A 20,584-nucleotide genomic window follows, 5' to 3' on the forward strand; every position below is an offset into this window, starting at 1 on the left:
GAGTTTCGGTTATAGTTCTGCTCTGTACTGGTTCGTAAACCCTGAACACTTCTATTGGTATCTCCTTTCCTCCAAGAATGATTTCCAAGCTATCTACAGATCATTGCATGATATAAAATTTGCATACAAATGATCTACATGCATATACTTTGCATTACACAGTCTCCTATATCCTTATTACAATCTTTCTCATATATATCTATGATGACCTTAACAAACTAACCTATATACCCTTCACAAACAATATGCCTTATGTCGACTTACAATGCATTACAAAAGATATACAATGTCAGCCTTATACAATAATTAAAAAATGATTTTACAAATAAAACTTCCTTTGGGTCCAAGCCTGATGTTGGCCTCACTGAAGTGCTGGATGTTGGTACCGGTGTAACCCTGAATTCTCCAATGCTCGTGGCTGCCAGTGAATGCCTCCTAGTGAATCTTGTTTCCAAGCTACCATGTTTCCATGTTTCCATCAATGATAATATATGAATCCAATGAGTGTCAATTTCCAAGAATCTCCCCCTTTGGCATTGATGGCAATACTCATGTGAAAAATGGATTCCTTGTCGGCTCAAGTTGAAGTATGCTCCCCCTGAGCAATACACTCCTTCCTGATATCCTTCCCATATTTTTCTGTCTAATATTTTTCACATTATATACACTCCCCTTTTAGCATCAATTCCAAAGACTGGTGAAAGAATTGAAAGAATGAATAAATACATATTACTTTACCAGAGCTTGATCAATTTCAAAATTTATGGGTAAGCCTTGTCTAGCAATGGTAAATATGTATCCTAGTCAGTTCTGAAGGTATCATATATGGATACAAGTCCACTCAGTAAGTGTGCAAATGTTTTCTTCTCTTTGACTTCTGCCGGTGTGGGCTTAGCAATCATATCCATACATTTCCTCTTATGTACACTGAGTGAATCCAATCTTGGACTCACCAATCCTCTAAGACTCCTTGCTCTCCAAATGATCTTATCTCTTTCCTTTTTAAAAGAAAAAATTTGGTTCTCCAAAGACAAAATTTGTCCATCAACAGATGTTGTTAGTAGGGTTAATCCATCAAAATAATTTGCAATATTGGCAACCTTATCATGTAGCTCCTTTAATCTGCTATCTACATTTGTTGTAAGAGTTTCTATGTTACAAGAGACCCTATAGATATTTGTACATTTTTTCAAACAATTATCAATAAGAATCAATTTTCCTTCAATTTTCTTCTTCTCTATTTCAATAAGCTGATCAAAAGCGGCTCTCTTAGCCATGGTAAATCTCTCAAGTGCCTGCCGATCTGAAATTTGCAGCAAAGATTGAAAATTGTTAGATATATGCTCAGTTAATTCCTCAAGGTTGCTAGAAGGGCTTGCTTCATTTTCAATCTTACAATTAGAAATTAGTCTGTGCAAAACTGTGATTGAGTGATCTATTATTCCTTTATCTGTCGATCCCTTCTTTATTAGTTTCTGAGTAGCCATCATCATTAACTCAACGGGACTAATCTCAGTGATTGATTTCTCTTCAACTTGAGAAGTGTCAATTGCCAAAACCTTTTCCTAGTGGAATATAGTCTCAGTTCCCTTTATCTTATCCTCCTTGGCACTAGTGGCTTCACCACTTGGTGCAGTATCTATTACTGTCGGTGGAGTATTATCCACAATATTGTCAGTACCTTGTACATTGCCTTGTTCAAAAGTTGCCTCTGCCGGTATTGACTATACACTCTCCTTTACTACCGGTGGTATTTGTATGCTTATAGTTACTACCAGTTTATTCAAAATTGGAGCTAAACTATCCAAAATACCCTTCCCTTTAGATCTGTTCGGGATGGTGGAAGTTGTTACTTTTACAAATTCTTCTTGGGAGGTGAGAAAATTAGGATTCTTTTGGAAGAATTTGGTCCAGCCATATTTGGTCTCATTTACTATCTCATTTACCCTGCCCATCATTAGGCTTATTTGTCAAGATTTGCTACTAAAAATTGTTTTGTTTGCAACATCAATGCATCGTTTCATTTCCTCATTATTTATTGAACCACACATACCCAAAAGTTCCACTTCCTTAATTTCTCTATCCCTCTTGACCACATCAAGTCTTCTATCATCTAATTTGAATATGTCTTCAAAAATTATTCTAAGAGACAACAAATGGTTATCCTATGCCTTCTTCAAGCTCTCCAAAATGTTGATCATTTTGTTGAAAAGGTAAGCATGCCTTTATATTCCATGTCTATCTAGCAGAACAATCTTATTCATTGTATCCTTAGCATCTTGCATGCTACTCATTAAATAATCTATTCACGGAGTGATAAGACTCCTTAGTTCTACTAGTCTACCCAAAATTCTATCATTTTCTTGGTTTAGTCTCTTAATCTTGTTCAATACACTCAAAACTTAGGTTTCAAAACTTGCTAGCTAGGAATGATTATGGTGCATATAACTAAGATATGTTCGCTATCTGGCCTTCATATTCCCTCATTTTCTTGTCAATGTCTATAGTGAAATTTGGAAAAATTAGATATGACTTGTATATATTACCACCTTCATCAAGTGCATCTTGAATACTTTTCATAGCAGTCACTAAACTAACTCTATCATCCTTAATCATCTTCAAAAATGTTTTCAATCGCATAGCATTAAACTAATTTAAAATTATAGTGTTTGTTGCCTTCTCTAAAGACTCAAAATGAGAACCAACAACATTCAACATACTCTTAAGCTCAATGAAGGGATGAGATGTGTCTGGTTTGAAAGATGGCAAAATTTTCTCCAACATGTATCCTGCCAAAGATATCAAATCTTTGTTAGTAGAATGGGACTCAAGCAAGTCCTCACTGGCTTTAGCTTGAGTGAGAGTTTCCAAATTTATTGCTTGAATGAAAGATAATGAGCTCAGGTCAATAGGTCCTTGACCAAAGTCATCTGAATTAGTAGCAATTTGTTTCCCTTTGTCAGCACTAGTGTCTCTTGCCACTATTTCCAGAGCGTGATCTACCTCCTTCTCTCCATTTTCCTTTTCAGCCACCTCTTCACTCCCATTTTTACTAGCATACTCACCCTTGTCCGCATCATCTTTCTCTTCACCTACCTTTTTTGAGACAACTTCAATCACCAGAGGATCTTGTACAACTTCACATAGGCATCAACATTGGCATTATCATCATCAATTGTGGTATGTGTTGGCAATATGTTGGATTTGGTTAAGTGTTGTCATTGATGTCAACACTGTATCCCGGTTAGATCTATCACGGTTAGTCTTGGTGATCATTTTGGTTTTAGTTGTGATTCTGATCTGGTATGATCAAACCTCTGGAATCGGTTTTGGATACTTATTCTAATGGTTACATTCTTAATATATTCTAGTGGCTTCATGAATTGGTTATCACTTTGGTATTTCTAGTTACCAGCTTGATCTTAGCTTTACTGGCTAACTTTTGGCTTTATCGGCTTCTGGCGTTCTCAGTTAGCTTTACCAGTAATGCTATTTTGGTGACTTGGTCAATAGATTTTGGGTTTGGCTTATGGAATCAGTTTCTATCATGATATTAGTGCTTCTTGATCATATCCCAAGAATTCAAAAACTTTTGTTTGGATGGTGTGTCATTATGGTGGTCTTATTTGGATTCGGTTAAACTTTCATTGAGGGTATTCACTAGCAAGTGAGGCTTGTTGGATTTTGGTCAACAGAATCCCAGGCGGATATAATTGTTTGGTTACTTGATTTAAGTCCATGCTATGTAATGTAAATCATAATATTGGTCTGGTGGTATCATGTGATATAATTTTTGTTATTATGGGTTTATGGGTTTAGGGTTTAGCCAACCTTGTCAATAAGGTTGATGATTTGTATATATAGGACATTTGTTCATGTAATTTAGATATCGATGGTTGGTTAAGTCTACATTATCAGAGAAGGATTAAGTGCGAATAAAGTCATATCATTTAGGTGAAGGTTGGAAAGGTTTTGTATTACAAAGCAGACATCAGTGCTTAACTGGAACTGTATCACGCATTAGTAAATGCTACTTTCATAGCTCATTTTTTTCCAGATTGTAGTCCGTTGATATTGTAAGTTAGTGAGACTTCCCTTTGTGATGAGGAGTGCGCTCTAGGTTGTTTGCCTTTCTGCATGTGTAGACCCCATTATAATTATTCACAATATTACTATAGAGTATTCATCTGATTATGGGTAGGGTTTCCCATCGTGGTTTTTTCCCTTTCTAGGTTTTCCACATCATATATTGGTTGTTGTTATTGTTAGTAAACTGATTCCTCCCCCCCATTCAATTTATTGTCGATATCAGTACATTCCAATGATTGGTATCAGAGTGAGGTCCTCTTTGAAGAAGCTTAACCACTTAAGGAGATTTGATGGCAATTGCATCTAGTTCTACATTCAAATTTTACCAAAAGGAGAGTCTTAGATTTGATGGTACAAATTACAAGATATAGAAGGAGCGAATGAAGATTCATCTCAGATGTCTTAGAGATGAAGTTTGGGAGATAGTGGAGAAAGAGTATACAGCTCATGATCCTAATTCTAGAACACTGACACCTGTTGATGAAAAAAAAAGAGCTAAAAATGATGTAAGAGCAAAAGAAGCCATATTAAGCGCCCTATTTGATGAAAAGTTATTGAATGTCATAGAGTTGGAGAATGCTAAGTTGACCTGGACAAAGCTTGAAACTCTTTCATGGATAGAGTCAATGAGATTGTCATGGGTATCAAATGTTATGGCATGTTAGTGAGGATGAGATAGTGTCAAAAGTTCTAAGAGTTATACCTCTGGCTTACAAGATGAAGGCTACTTCTATTAATGAACTCCAGACAATGTCAAGTACCCCCATGACCAGAGATACACTACTTGAGAAATTGACTACTTTTGAACTTGAAGAATGTGAGATCACAATGCTACTAAAACTAAGATTACATTAAGAGCATCTGCATCTGGTAAACAAAAGATAGATTAGAAAGAGATGTATGCTAAGGATATGCTGAAAATTAAGAAAGAAGAAAGAGAGCTTGAAGAGCTGGAAGCCCTGATTGCTAGAAGAATTCCTAAAGAACCAGATGGAAGTAAGTATGAAGGAAAAGTCCCTTTTAAATGTTTTTCATGCAATAAGATTGGTCATTTTGCATCTAGATGTCCTGAAAGAGCTGCTAGGAATCATGAAAAATTTATGAGGAATTATAAACCTAATTCTGAATATCAGAGCAAACCTAGATTCAAAAGGAATAAAGATAAATAATGTTATTATGTCGGTGATAATGATGGTATTTCTAATGATGATGATGACGATGATGATGAACCTGTGAGTGGATCCGATAATGGTGCTTCATTGAACAAAGAATGGGTATTTATTGCTATCAAGAATGATTCTTTGGAATCTCTCATTGAACCAACACATACTGAGGAAAAGGCCTTGGCTACTAAAATTGAAGAAAAGGATGAATGGGCTATAGATAGTGGATACTCACATCACATGACTGGTGATAAAATAAAGTTCTTATCATTGCAAGAATCTGATGGTGGATTGGTCAGATTTGGAGACAACAAGGCATGTAGAATCAAAGGCAAAGGAACAATATAATTGGATAGTAAGACTAATATTGATAATATTTATTATGTTGAAGGCTTAAAGAATAATCTTTAAAGTGTAGGTCAAATGGTGGATAGAGGATTTCATTTACAATTCAAGGATGGAAAATGCAAGATTATTAATAAATTTGGATTGGAGATTGCTTCTGGAACTCGGACTAATGGTAATATCTTTCATTTGAACTCTGATGAGAAGGCTTGCTTGATTTCTCAGATTGATGAAAGTTGGCTATGGAATAAGAGGATGTGTCATCTTAATTTTGATTGCATATTAAAGATCAACTCAATACTATCTATCAAATATTTTCCCAAGATTGTTAAACCTCATAATCCGGTATGTAGAGAATGTCAAATGGGTAAGCAAGTTAGAACTTCTTTCAGAAGTGTTCATGATAAATCTAATGAAATTTTTTATCTTATTCATATTGATTTGTATGGACTGGAGAGGACTAAAATCTTTCAAGGTGATAGATATTTTATGTTACTTATTGATGACTATTCTATAATAATGTGGGTGACATTCTTGAAAGAGAAATCTGAAGCTTTTGAAAAATTCAAAATCTTTAAGGCTATGGTTGAGACTGAGATAGGACTCAAGATAAATTGCTTAAGATTAGATCATGGCTGTGAGTTTACATCGAGTGATTTCAACAACTTTTATGAAAGGAATGGTATTAGGAGACAAGTTTCTGTACCTAGAGCCTCATAGTAGAACAGATTGGTGGAAAGAAAGAACAAAACAATTTTGGATGTTGCAAAGACTATGATGATTGAAGACAAATTACTTGATATCTATTGGAGAGAGGCTATCAATACCATTGTATGCAATTTCAACAGAGTACACATTAAAGGCGATACAGGTAAGACTCCTTATGAATTATGGTTTGGTCATACTCCTACTATCAAATATTTTAGAATTGTTGGAAGCAAATGTTACATTAGAAGAGATGATGCATTAGGAACGTTTGATCCTAGAAGTGACGAAGGAATATTTTTGGGTTATTCTACTATGAGAAAAGCATATAGATGTTATAACAAAAGATTGAATAGGATATTGGAAAACATAAATGTCAAGGTGGATGAGCATGGAAGTAATCAGATCAGAGCATATGATTATGGCCCGGAAGATGAATTTATCAGACCTTAACAGGTAATGTAGGAATCAGTTCAGAACAGTGATCTTGTGACACTGGTGGCATCAAAAAATTCAATAGTGACAGAGGAATAGAAGAATGAGTTAGAAAATGAAGAAAATTCAAAGACTCCTAGGTATCTAAAGCTAAATCATGCTGAATATTAGATTATTGGAGATAAAAGGAAAGGTTTGACGAATAGGATAAGGTTAGCTACTAAAGAGTTATGTTTAATTTCTCAAATTAAACCGAAATCTTTCATTGAAGCAAGTAAGGATGAAAATTGGATAAAAGCAATGGAAGAGGAATTATATGAGATTGAAAAGAATAAGACATAGGAACTTGAAGCAAATAAAGCATCCACATAAATGAACACCATAACACACAAAATTTATACATGGAAAACCTCAAAGGGGAAAAACCACGGTGGGATTTGTGACCCAAAATATCAGTTCACTGGCCATATGAAAGATATTACATAAAATGGGGGCCTGCACATGCAAGAAGGCACACTGCTCATCACAAAAGAGTCTCACTGACTACAAGGTTTTGCTAAAATAAAATAGTAATAATAAATTCACAAAATGGATCTTCTATGCCAAACAAAGTTCCAGTTATAGTTCTTCTCTGTACTAGTACATAAACCCTAAACACTTCTACTAGTATCTTCTTTCCTCCAAGAATATTTTCAAAGCTATCTATAGATCATTTCATTATATAAAATTCACATACAAATGATCTACATACATATACTTTGCATTACATAGTCTCCTATGTCCTTATTACAATCTTTCTCATCTATATCTATGATGACCTTCACATACATACCTATATACCCTTTAGAAACAATATGCCTTATGTCTTCTTACAATGCATTATAAAAGATATAAAATGTTGGTCTTATACAATAATTACAAAATGATTTTACAATTAAAACTTCCTTCAGGTCCAAGCCTAATGTTGGCTTGACTGAAGTGTTGGATGACAGTGCCGATGTCTGCCAGTGAATGCCTCCTAATGAGTCTTGTTGCCATGTTGCCATCAATGACAACATATGAATCCAATGAGTGTCAATTGCCAATAATCTCCCCCTTTGGTATTGATGGCAACACTCATGTAAAAATGGATTCCCTGCCGGTTCAACCTAAAGTATGCTCCCCCTGAGGAATACACTCCTTTCTGATATCCTTGCCATATTTTTCTGTCTGATATTTTTCACATTATATGCACTCTCCCTTTGGCATCAATGCCAAAGACCGGTGAAATAATTAAAGAATAAATAAATATAGATTACCTTACCAGAGCTTGACCAATTTTAAAATTTCCAGGTAAGCCTTGTCTAGCAACTGTAAATATGTATCCTAGTCGGTTCTAAAGGTATTAGATATGGATACAAGTCCACTCAATAAGTGTGCAAATGTTTTCTTCTCTTTGACTTCTTCTGGTGTGGGCTTAGCAATCATATCCATACATTCCCTCTTATGTACACCGAGTGAATCCAATCCTGGACTCACCAATCCTCTAAGACTACTTGCTCTTCGAATGATCTTGTATCTTTCCTTTTCAAAATCAAAAAATTGGTTCTCCAAAGACAAAATTTGTCCATCAACAGATGTTGTTAGTGAGGTTAATCCATCAAAATAATTTGCAATATTGGAAACCTTATCATGTAACTCCTTTAATCTGCTATCTACATTTTTTGTAAGAGTTTCTATGTTGCAACAGACCCTATAGATATTTGTACACTATTTCAAACAATTCTCAATAAGAATCAATTTTCCTTCAATTTTCTTCTTCTTTGTTTCAATAAGCTAATCAAAAGTGCCTTTCTTAGCCATGGTAAATCTCTCAAGTGCCTACTGGTTTGAAATTTGCAGCAAAGATTGAAAGTTGTTAGATATATGCTCAGTTAATTCCTTAAGCTTGCCGGAAGGGCTTGCTTCATTTTCAATCTTACAATCAGGAATTAGTCTTTGCAAAACTGTGATTGAGTTATCTATTATTCCTTTATCTGTCGATACCTCCTTTATTAGTTTCTGAGTAGGCATCATCAATAACTCAGTGGGACTCATTTTAGTGATTGATTTCTTCTCAACTTGAGAAGTTTCAATTGCCAAAACCTTTGTCGGGGAATCAATATTAACTGCCGGTATAGTCTCAGTTTTGTTGGCATTTTGAGTTTGCTGGCATTTTGCATAGATATTGCATTAATGATATGTTGTCATTGATGTCAATTGAACCGGTAATGGTATTTATGTTATTGCTGATATTGTTGTTTTTAATATTGGCTAGTAACCAGTAAGAAGAGCTTTGTGGAAGATGCTGTAAACCGGTATGTAAAGTTTGTGAGTTGAACCAGTGTAAAGGGTTAAACCTTTCTATGTAATGTAACTGGTAAACCCTATTAGCTGTTAAACCCTAACTGATCAAGTTTGATGTTTTATTATGTGATAAGTGGTAATGATGGAGACACATGTGATCATTGTATGAGGATATGTTCAAATTGTTTTGGGGCATTTTTTTTTTGTCTAGGGAAGGAGCAAAGTGGATTGCATCTAATGAACTATGAGTGATGAGTTAAAAAGTCTGATGAAGCAGTGATCATGGAGTGGTTGGAATTTTATTGAAGAATGTGAAGAGATTGTCTTGATTTCTAACGGTCAAGATTGTACCGACTTGTTTGTAATCTCAATGATGAGAATTACATTTTTGATGTGTTACTGACCTAATTGATTTGTATTTAAGGTCGATGAAGTTGTTTGTACAGGTTGTTGGCAAGATTGATGAAAACCTGTTGAGTGTGTATTTGCCTAACCAGTGAATGGATCTGCACTTTGAGTGAAGGCGGATTAAATCTTAGAAGGATCTGATCACTCAAATGTAGTGCTACTTAGACAGATCAAGTAACCCTGTTGTTTTCTAACAATTATAGCAGAAGTGAAATCCCTTAACTGGGTAAGCTCTAACAAGATTGGTTACTCATTAAATCCTCTAACAAGGTGGTCCATTAGCTTAGATTCTTCATTCCTCCAGTGAGGTTACTCCTAACAGGGTATTGTGCTTGTCATCAAGACATAATTGTAAATCCCTTAACCCTATGATTCCTAACTGGAATTAGTTCTTAACAAGACCTATTATAAAGCTTTAACATTCTTGGCTCCTAACAGGGCGAACTTTAGAAGAGTTCAGATAGCTATCCTTATGAGTCTCATCTCACCGTGGTTTTTACCTATTTGGGTTTTCCACGTATAAACATTTGTATCAAGTGGTGAATGCTTTTGTGGTTGTGATCTTATTTGTTGATTTGGTTAACTTCTAATAAGGCATGTTAAGTAGAAGCATTGAGAAATGAATGTGTTGAGTTATGATTAAGCATTGTTGATGTTTACAAGATTGAAGTTGTTTATTGTTAAAGTTATCATAACAGTTAAACTGGTTGATGTCAAGTATTCTTATGAATATTGATCTTGAATGAGATATGTTTACTTTGTTTGACAGAGTTTGAGTTTGGGAACTTTGTATCAATTTTTCAATATACTGATTCACCCCCCCTCTTAGTATTCTACCAGATACTTATTCTTTCATCATACCATCAATTGGTATGAGAGCGTCTTAGGTCCTCTTAATCTGAAAGCCTAACAACTTGAGGAAAAGATCTTGTAGATCATGATGAAGAAATAAGGTTCGAAGTTCAACAAAGATAGCTATAGAATATGGAGTGACATAATGAAGATTTACATTAAGAGTCTTAGTAGTTAGTATTGGGATCATATAGGAACTAAGTATATTACACCTACTAGAATCTTGATTGATGATCAAATGAAAGAACAACAAGAAAATCACCAAGCATTAGAGGCTATTACTAGTTCCTTGTCTAATGTTGAATATGTAGATGTTCATGGCCTTGAAACTGCACATGAAGTATGGAAAAAACTTGAAGAGATTTATAGCGGTGATGAACATGCTAAGATTGCCAAAGAGGAGAGTTTAAGAGGAAAATTTGATGACATGAGAATGTCTGAAGGTGACAATATCCAGCAGTACGGTCAAAGGATTAAAGTGATAGTTGGTGAGATAAAGAGTGCAGGAGGGAAAGTGGAAGATGCCATAGTAGTCAGTAAGGTACTGAGAACCCTGCTACCTGTCTATGCTATCCGTGTTGCATCTATTTAGGAGCTGAACTCCATTGACAAGACAAAGGTAACTCTTGACTCTATTATTGGCAAACTTACCACTTTTGAACTAAATGGCTATGATGGTAGTGTACAGAAATCAAAATCTACATTCAAAGCTTATGTCTCTAACCTATCTATGAGAAGAAGTAGAGATACCGACCATAGCTATGAATCTAGATCCAATAGAGATGCTAAAGATGAAGACAACTTAGTGGAACTTGAAGAATTGTTGGCAAAATGACTACCTACAGGCACTAGTAAATATAGAGGTAAGCTACCTTTAAAATATTTAACATGCAATAAGATTGGTCATATAGCAGCAAATTGCCCTAATGGTGAAAATGAATACAAGAGAGACAAATATAAGAAGTACAAGGGTAAAGGCAAGAGAGATTGTCTTGTAGCTATTGACAGTGGTATTACTGATGAAGAATCTGAAGATGATGGTAGTGAAGATATTGTGTTTGTAGCTATTAAGGAAGAAATATCAAATCAGAAGGCACTAGTATCTAGAATGGATAACTCTGATGATTGGATCATTGATAGTTGTTGTTCACATCACATGACCGGTGATCGAAGAAAATTTATTTCCTTGAAGGAATTTGATGGTGGTGTTGTTAGATTTGGCAATGAATCACACTGTATGGTTAAAGGTAAGGGAGTTATTTCTCTTAATGGGAAGAGAAGTGTTGACAATGTCTATTGGGTTGAAGGCCTAAAGCACAATCTTTGAAGTGTGGCACAACTTAATGAAAGAGGATACCCACTGGAGTTTAGAAATGGAATGTGCAAAATCTTTGACAACAAAGGTGAATTTATTGCAACTGGGAAACAGACCAGAGGTAAGTTAGCAACTATTTGATTGCAAAAATAGATGATAGCTGGCTTTGGCATAGGAGATTTTGTCATATACATTTTGACAATATTGTTAAAGTAAGCAAGTCTAAGATAGTAAGATGTCTACCTCAGCTAGAAAAACCGGTTAGTGCTCTTTGTAAATAATGTCAGCTAGGAAAGATGACTTCTTCAACTTTCAAGAGAATGTCCTTCTCAGCAGACAACTTGTTAGATTTGGTTCATACAGATCTATGTGGACCAATAAGAATAAGAAGCATTCAAGGTGATAGATACTTCATGATCTTCACTGATGATTGTTGAAGGATGATGTGGGTCACATTATTGAAGGATAAGAATGAAGCTTTTGGTAAATTCAATGCATTCAGAGCCTTAGCTGAGAAAAAGAGTGGCAAAATGATAAAATGTCTAAGAACAGATCAAGGCAGTGAATTCACTTCTATGGAGTTCACTAAGTATTGTGATGATAATGGTATCAAGCAGCAACTTTATGCACCAAGGACACCACAGTAGAATGGTATAGAAGAGAGAGACAACCCGTTAGTGGTTGAAGCTGCTAGGACTATGTTGATACAAGGAGGTGTAGCAAAAATATTTTGGAAAGAAGCTATAAGTACAACTATGTACACAATGAACCGAGTTCTAGTGAAAAGAGGTAATGACAAGACCCCATATGAGTACTGGTATGGGAGATCACCTGATGTTAGCTATTTTAAGATATTTGGAAGCAAATGTTTTAATAAAAGAGGTGATTACATAATCAAGTTTGAAGCTAAGAGTGATGAAGGCATATTTCTTGGCTATTCCACCAAGAGTAAGACCTATAAATGCTTCAACAACTAGACACAAAGAATTGTTGAGAGTGTTGATGTTCGTGTAGATGAATGTCCTGAAGCTTCAAAAGGAACCAGTTTTGAGAAGAAGGATGAAGATTCTTGCATTTTTCATTTGGAACCTGAAACTGTTATTGTAGATCAGGAAATTGAAAATAATCAACAATAGCAATTAGGACAACCACAAAACCTAAAGCTGCTATGAAAGCAATCCCAATCTAATCAATGAAGACATAAAGACAAGATATTCAAATCAAATGAAATCGAAACAAACTGACACAAATATCTCCTTCATGTGGCTCCATTGTTTTTCTTTCACCTTCAGATTTGATGTGGATCTCATCTACAAGTGGAAAATGCAAGTGGAAAGCAAGTTGTTGAGAGATGAAATTTGCAGCATAAGGTTACTTGAAAATGTGATTGATTCTCTTCATTGAAGAAAATCATCTAATTTATAGACAAATTGGAGAGAGGACAAGATTAGCATGAAGAGATTTGAAAGGAAATTCAAATCAAGAATGGCAAAATTATGACAAATGTATGACAATTTCTATGCAAGGTGTATGACAAATTATGACAAGATTGAAATGCCATTCCCATGACAAAAGGGAAGAGAGAAAATAGCCTCCATGATTGCAACAAATGGAAGCATAAACATAGGAGAAAATGAGGGAATGAAATTAGGGGAAATATTAGAAAAATTAAAGAAAATAGGAGAAATAGAAATTAGGTGAATTAATTAATAGGTTTTCATCCATTGATTAATTCATGAAAGAGACCTAGGACTAAATAAAAAGATTTATTTAACCCACAAAGAAGAAGAAAAGGATTAAATGAACAAATCATAAGACCCTAGAAATAAGAGGACAAGGAATTAGGTCAAGACAATAAGAAATTAATGTAGGTTCGATCATGATTCTGATTGACAAAGGACCAATGTTGATAAATGATTGAGATTGGTTGACATAAATCAATGACAAATTGACCAAGATTGACAAGGAGATCAAATTGATAGGCGCCAATTGATGAGGAACAATGACTAATCGATCCAAATTGACATGGTTGAAAAGGACAAGGATCGATGATGAATCGATCGCAAAATGATGAGATTGACAAGGACAAGGATCGATGACGAATCGATCACAAAATGACGAGATTGACAAGGACAAGGATCGATGATGAATCGATCGCAAAATGACAGGATTGACAAGTTGATAATCACAAATGATTACTAACAAGATAAAGATGATTGAAAGATTGACAAGAGGACAAAACCCTAATTCTATCATCGATTAGGATTGACGATGTCCAAAATGATGATAAATGAGCATGCACCATGATGCGACAGGATAAGATTGAACAAAATCATGACTAAAGATTGCTATCGACAAGACCTAATTCGAAAGCGAGAAAAATGAGGAATGCAGAAGGACTCGATGCTCGAAAATGATAAAGACCAAGTGCGCAACATAGAAGAAATGTTAATGTGATGCAAGAACCCTAAAATAAGGCAATGCGCAAATGTTAAAGTATGACTCCACAAGCGTTGACCATTTTTAGACGTCTACATTTTGCCCCTCTTTGAGACAATGTGATTCTAAGCGTTGTTTCAAAGAACAATAAGAATGACATATGCATGCCCCTGTAGCGTCCTAAAATTGTGACACTTGCAATTTCAACTAAATTTCGGTCTTCACGATGGCGATGCAACACGCAACCTGAATGGAGACCCCAAAACTTTCTCACGACACTGAAAACTGCATTTTTCAAGCACCATTGGCCTGAACCTCCTTGCACCCCGCTGTCCCGGAGGTGGGACCAGAGCGCCCAGCGCCCTGGTCCCTCAAGACCAGAGTGCCCAGTGCCCTGGTCCCTCAGGACCAGGGCACCCAGCGCCCTGGTCCTCCAGGACCATGGCGCCCAGCGCCCTAGTCCCTGGGTCCTATTTTGGGCCCGGTTTCCTAAGTGATATCGGGTCTTTTTTATTGCAATTTGGAAATATACTTCCCTGGTCGGCCTAAGGTCGGGAAAATCAGTCTATCAGCCCTAATTGACAAGTATATAAACTACATTTTTCTCTCTCATTTAAGAAAAGATAGAGAAGACATACATGATGGAAAAGGCGTGGAAATTATACTCAAGCATTCAAGCATTCAAGCATTCAAGCAATTGATCATTCCAAGTCTCCATTCAAGGCTAAGTGTTGCATTCAAGACAAGGATTCAACCATTGAAGAGGAGATCACATACAACATACAACATACAACATACAACATACAACATCTAAACCTTCGCACATAAGGATACAAACATCCTTAGAACAAGGTATTAGTACTTGTTTTACAGTCATTTACATTTACAGCTCTTGCTCATTTCTTGGTTAATTCCAAAACCGGGGTTTGACCTAAAGGCAAACCCCTAATCCCTAACCCCCCAATCGTCTTCACTTTTCTGTGTGTAGGTTGCAGGTACGCGGCTGAGATTGAAGATCTGGAATCCTTGTGCAGAGACGAACAAATCCCCCTTCGTTTCGCGGATTTTTCGGAGGACCGTGGTGCTGGGCGCCATCGTCCCGACAACTTTTGCTCAAATTTGTAGGACAGCGCCGTATCGACATTTTACTGCTAATTCCAGGTCCGCAGCTTCATCCTATAACCCGAACTCAGTTTATAAGCGAATCTTTATGAATTTCTATGCATCCTTAGCTTGATTTCCTTAATCAATATTCTTTACAAAAGAGGGTAGCCTTGCTTTCCTAACCCTTGAAATTCATTTAGCATCCAACCTTACATTGTGTGGGATTGGATCTTATGAGTTTCAACCCCTCTTTTGAATGTAAAGTCTTCCCCCTAAGTGAAAACCCATCGAATCCTAGCGAACCTCCCTTCTCTCTCCTCGGAGTTAGAAGAGGGGAGACCAACTAGGGTTTGACCGCGATTTTCCACTTTACATTTTGGTGAACCCGACGTGAACATCCTTTCTGATTTTTCATGTTTAGATCTGAAAAAATTGATTACATTTCCATGTTTGATCTTTTGCAAAGTTTTAGAGGTGATTGCATTAAAACCCTAAAATTTCTTTTTAGTAATTAAACTTGCGAAATGTCTAAATGTTAATGCTTGTTTCAGATCTGTCCTTCTATTACAAATTATCAATTCATATTTGTGCTTTAATTCTGAAAATTAAGTGGTTAAAAGTCAAAACCCTAATTTTTGAAACCCTCTTGATTCAACCTTTGTCCGACAATTTGACCGATCAAAACATCTCCAAATCAGCTGTAACTTTGGATTCCGCAATAAAATCACAATATCTTTCATCCCTGAAAATTTGGAAAAAAGTTGCGAGGACCGTGTTGCACTCCGAGCGCCATCGTCCCCGACATTTTTTCCAAAATTTCGGGAGCGAGATCTTGCTGTATTTTCCTGCTAAAATTCAGAATTTTGGCTGATTTTGTCAATTATAACACTTTCAAAATTACAGTCAAAGTTGGTCTTGTGATTGCTTGGTCTAAGGCTCCTAATCATTCAAAAATTATTGAAACTGAAATTTTGTGTCAAAATTGTGTTCTTACTGTCTTAGATCTGAAAATTGTATTTGCATTCATTCAAAATTTCAGTGCTTTATTCAAATATTTGCATTTTGTGACTTTTGAAATTAAGTGCCTAATTACAACAACTTTGATTTCCGCTTTCAAAATTGAATTTTGTGTGAAATTGAGTCAATTTTCAAATTTCAAAATTTGCATTGCTCTTGACATTCCCTCTAGAATCATAAAATTCAAAATTTCAGTCTCCCTCTCTTTTTCAAAATTTAAATTTTGCATTTTTCGACAATCTTGATAGGGTTCAATTTTGAATTTGCAAATTTAATTTGGCCTATCTACAGATCGTAAAATCCCTCAATTTTTTCAGATTAGCTCTAAAATCATCATACCTTTCATCCCTGCAAATTTTGAAAAAAGTTGCAAGGACCGTGTTGCACTCCGAGCGCCACGGTCCCGAACATTTTTTCTGAAATTTTGGGAGACTGTTGTGATTGCATTTAACAGCTTAAATCTGGAAGATTGGCTGGTTTTACTAAAAATTGCTACCTCTAAAATCAAAATCTTCTCTCTTTCACTAGTGCATGAGTTTTACAACAATAAGCCCTACTTACACTATTCCCGTTAGACGAAGCCGTAGAATTAAGTCTTTCCGAGGTTTAACTACTGAGGAGATGGAACCTAATTTGAGTAGTCTTTTTAACGAGGACATGGGTAATTCCTCTAATCCTCCTAATGATGAAGAAGCTCCCCATGAAGTTTCTGTTGAACAACTTTCCAAATTGGATAACCAATTTGACGATTTTCACCAATGGATGTCTCATGAGTATCCCGATAGTCAAGCTCTTCCTTTAATTGAGGGTCTAAAACGTATGCTTCAAAGTGATAAGAATGGAATTGATGTTTTACGTGGTATCGCACACATTGTGGAGTCGAATGTGATGCCTATGAAAAGTTGTGCTGAATCTTTAGGTTATACACAACCTCCTACACAAGTCAATCATTCTATTCCTCTGACCACTTCTATTGCTAGTATACCTACCTTTACATCAAACATCATGGCTACCTCTATACAAGACATTCCTCCTGTGATACCAGTCATGGGGGCAATCCTCCTTCTTCAATTAACCCTATTCCTTCATTTAATCCGACTTCTTCATTCATTCCTTCAATAAGTGTTCCTATTACATCTTCACAAATGAACATGACACAAGGGGGCAATTCATTTAATCATTCCATTCCTCCTTGTAGTGTTCCTCCTATCCAATCATCCCCTATGGTTGACTATCATAGGGTCCCACCACCTTACTCTTTACCATCTTTCAATAACATCACACCTCCATCTCAATCTAACACACCTAATATGAACTCTTCGACTGAAGCTACCATTAATAATCTTGCACAAACTGTCTCTTCTTTACAGCGACAAATTGCCTCTATGAATCAATCTAAGTTTAGTGTGCCCACATTTGATGTTGCGAGCCCACTTTCTCTTGACATTGTTCGAGCTATTCCTCCTAAGCATGTTGAAATCCCGCATTTGGAACTTTATAATGGTAAAGGAGATCCTCTAACACATGTTAAGACTTTTCAAACAATATGTACTGATTTTGCTTATGACCAAAGGTTGCTTGCAAAACTATTTACTAGAACATTAAGAGACAAAGCCCTACAATGGTATTGCTCGTTGCCTTCTTATTCTATTACTTCTTTCGAACAACTTGCAAATGCTTTCATTCAACAATTTCAAAATAATATAAGTCCTAAAGTTACTTTGATTGATTTAATGCATTGTAAACAAGGTGTTAAAGAAAAAGTGACTGATTTCATTGGTAGATATAAGCATTTGTATGCTCAAATTTCTTTTCCAGTGCCTGACAATGATATTCAAAGAATCTTTATTTCTAATTTACAAAAAGATATTCGAGACAAACTTCTGTTTTCTGAGTTTACTTCTTTCCAATAGTTGTGTGCCACTCTTCACAATTATCAACTGACTGTGAGTCAAATGGAACAATCACATCCTATGGCTCCGAGTGATAAGGGTGATAGCAGTCAACAACCATTTGGGAAGTTTAAACCGAACAGAGATTCCATCAAATTCAATGAAAACATCATCAACAACAATGTGAATGCAGCATCAGGTGTGCCTCCGATTTCTAAATTTTTCAGGAAAGAAAGAAAGTATACTCCTTTGAATGAATCATTGCATGATATTATGAATAAGTTATTGGGATAAAATGTGCTTACCCTTCCTCCTATAAGACAAATTGATCCTGCAAAGATTACTTCACCTTATTTTGATCACAAAGCTTTTTGTCACTTTCATCGTCAGCCTGGGCATGATACTGAAAAATGTTTTTCTCTAAAGGGTAAAATTCAGGATTTGATTGATAATAATACTATTTCTGTTTCTGGAGTGAATGATAAAGGCAACACATCTGTAGCTCCTCCTAACCAAAATCTTCAGATTTTTACTGATCCATTACCTTCTCATACTTCTCATACTTCTAATGTGATTGAGGCTAATGATTCCTCTTTCTCATCTGATGATCTTGTGTCTATGACTCCGAATGTGATTAACTTTGTAGAGCAGCAAGAAATCCCTAAAGAACCTTCCATCACATTTGATTCTAGCGAAACCATTAGGGCACCTGATGGTCCTTTATACATAGTTGCAAAAGTCAAGAATATGCCTTGCCGTGGAGTGCTTATTGATCCTTCGTGCATGGTTAATGTTATTATTGAAGAATTTCTTTTTACTTTGCAATTGAATCAAGTGATCTATGACAAAACAGATGTGGTTGTGAAATTATTTGATGCATTTTCTTCTCCTGCAATTGGTTCTATTACATTGCCTATTGAGGTCCATAACAAATCCCTTGATGTGAACTTTGCTATTATTCCATCTTCCGAACAATTTCGTGTGAAGCTTGGCTATCCTTGGCTATCTTCCATGAAAGCTATTGCTTCTCCTATTCATAAGTGTTTGAAATTTCCCCATAATGGTGAAGTTGTTACTGTCAATCATAGTCTCTTTAAACCAGCTGAAAGAACCTCTAGTGTTCCTATTGATTACTTTTGGCCTAAACAATTCCAATCTCTTCCTCCGCGAAGTGATCATCTTTTCAAATCTTATCAAAAGTGGAAAACAGATATGATCCTATCTCTAAGTGAACCTAGAGCACCTAAACTTGACATTCCTATCATTCTTGAGAAGGAAATTCTTCCTTTGAAAGACAAAACTAATGTCTTTCCCCAAGAAGATTCCCAACCCGTCCCTATGGATGCGACTATGTCTATGCCTAATAAATCTTCTAAAAATAGACCTATACCTCCTCGTCATGATGGACTTGGTCTTCTTCCTAAACCAAAAATTCCTCCTTTATATGGAGCAGTTCCTCCTCCTGCCTTTTATAGAGAGAAGAGACCTTCTTCTTCTCCTATTATCCAGCCTAAGAGACCACAACCTAAACACCCAAGTGATAAGGATGAGAACATTCCTCCTCCTCTATCTTCTACACTTCCTACTAAGACTAGACGTAATCGTTCTGCACGGGAACGCCGACGAAAGCGTCGTCTTAGGGCTCAAGAAGCTGCTTCTCAAACTTTACAATCTCCAAAAACACCTTCAACAAGCATTATTCCATTTTCTCCTCAGCCGGATATTGAGCCTAAATCTCCTAACCATAAGATGCATGATGGTCTTGATCCTGTGCGAGTTAAAGATCCTATTTTTATAAATCTTGATGATGATATAGATGAAAATGTTACTCCCTTTGCTTCTGATAGTGAATATGAACTTGTTGATGTTGATAACCATTTATCTAATGAATTTTCTAAAGCACTTATCCTAGCTCCTAGACAAGAACAATGTGGCTTGGAACATGAACATAGCCCTTGTTTGGATCTTGTGATAGCTCCATCTGCTGTGTTGGATGTTCCTCCTCTAGCGTGTTCCCTGCCTTCCCGAAACATTGATCAGCAAGATCGGGGGGTAGATGACATGCTAGACTAGTTACATTAGCATAGCAGACTTTCTCCCCCTCTCTTTTGTTACTTCTTCTATATGTTATTCTCATTCTTCTATTTGTCGTCCTTAGTGTTGTCTACTTGAGGACGATGCAAAGCATTGAGATCTCTCGATCTCTCTCATGTTGACTCAAAAGACACATGTGTTCCCTTCTTCTAGGTGACCTTCCTTGATTGGGGAATGAAGAACAATTATGCATACATACATATGATATATATACATGACTTATCATACAGCATACTGACCCCAAGGAAAGCGAAGTCACCTCGTGCTTTGTGTCTATTATCCTTGGGCTTATCTCACACTTGGGGGCTAAATCCTTGTGATAACGTGCTCCTTTTTCCTTTCTCATTTCTTATGTGTATCACTACGTTAAAACAATCACCCCCGTTGAGGCGTGTGCGATC

At 36.1% G+C, this 20,584-nt stretch overlaps 1 protein-coding gene across 1 annotated transcript in view; it reads right to left on the bottom strand.

Moving 5' to 3' along the window:
- Window positions 1–20,584, bottom strand: part of LOC131856978 (uncharacterized) — a 138,352-nt gene that overhangs the window by 34,348 nt on the left and 83,420 nt on the right. Inside the window, exon 2 of the mRNA XM_059208953.1 lies at window positions 2,721–3,137. Coding sequence (XP_059064936.1) covers window positions 2,721–3,137 — 417 coding nt within the window. The remainder of the gene's footprint in view (window positions 1–2,720; window positions 3,138–20,584) is intronic.

This window comes from Cryptomeria japonica, chromosome 7, assembly GCF_030272615.1.
Source record: "Cryptomeria japonica chromosome 7, Sugi_1.0, whole genome shotgun sequence".
Lineage (NCBI taxonomy): Eukaryota > Viridiplantae > Streptophyta > Pinopsida > Cupressales > Cupressaceae > Cryptomeria > Cryptomeria japonica.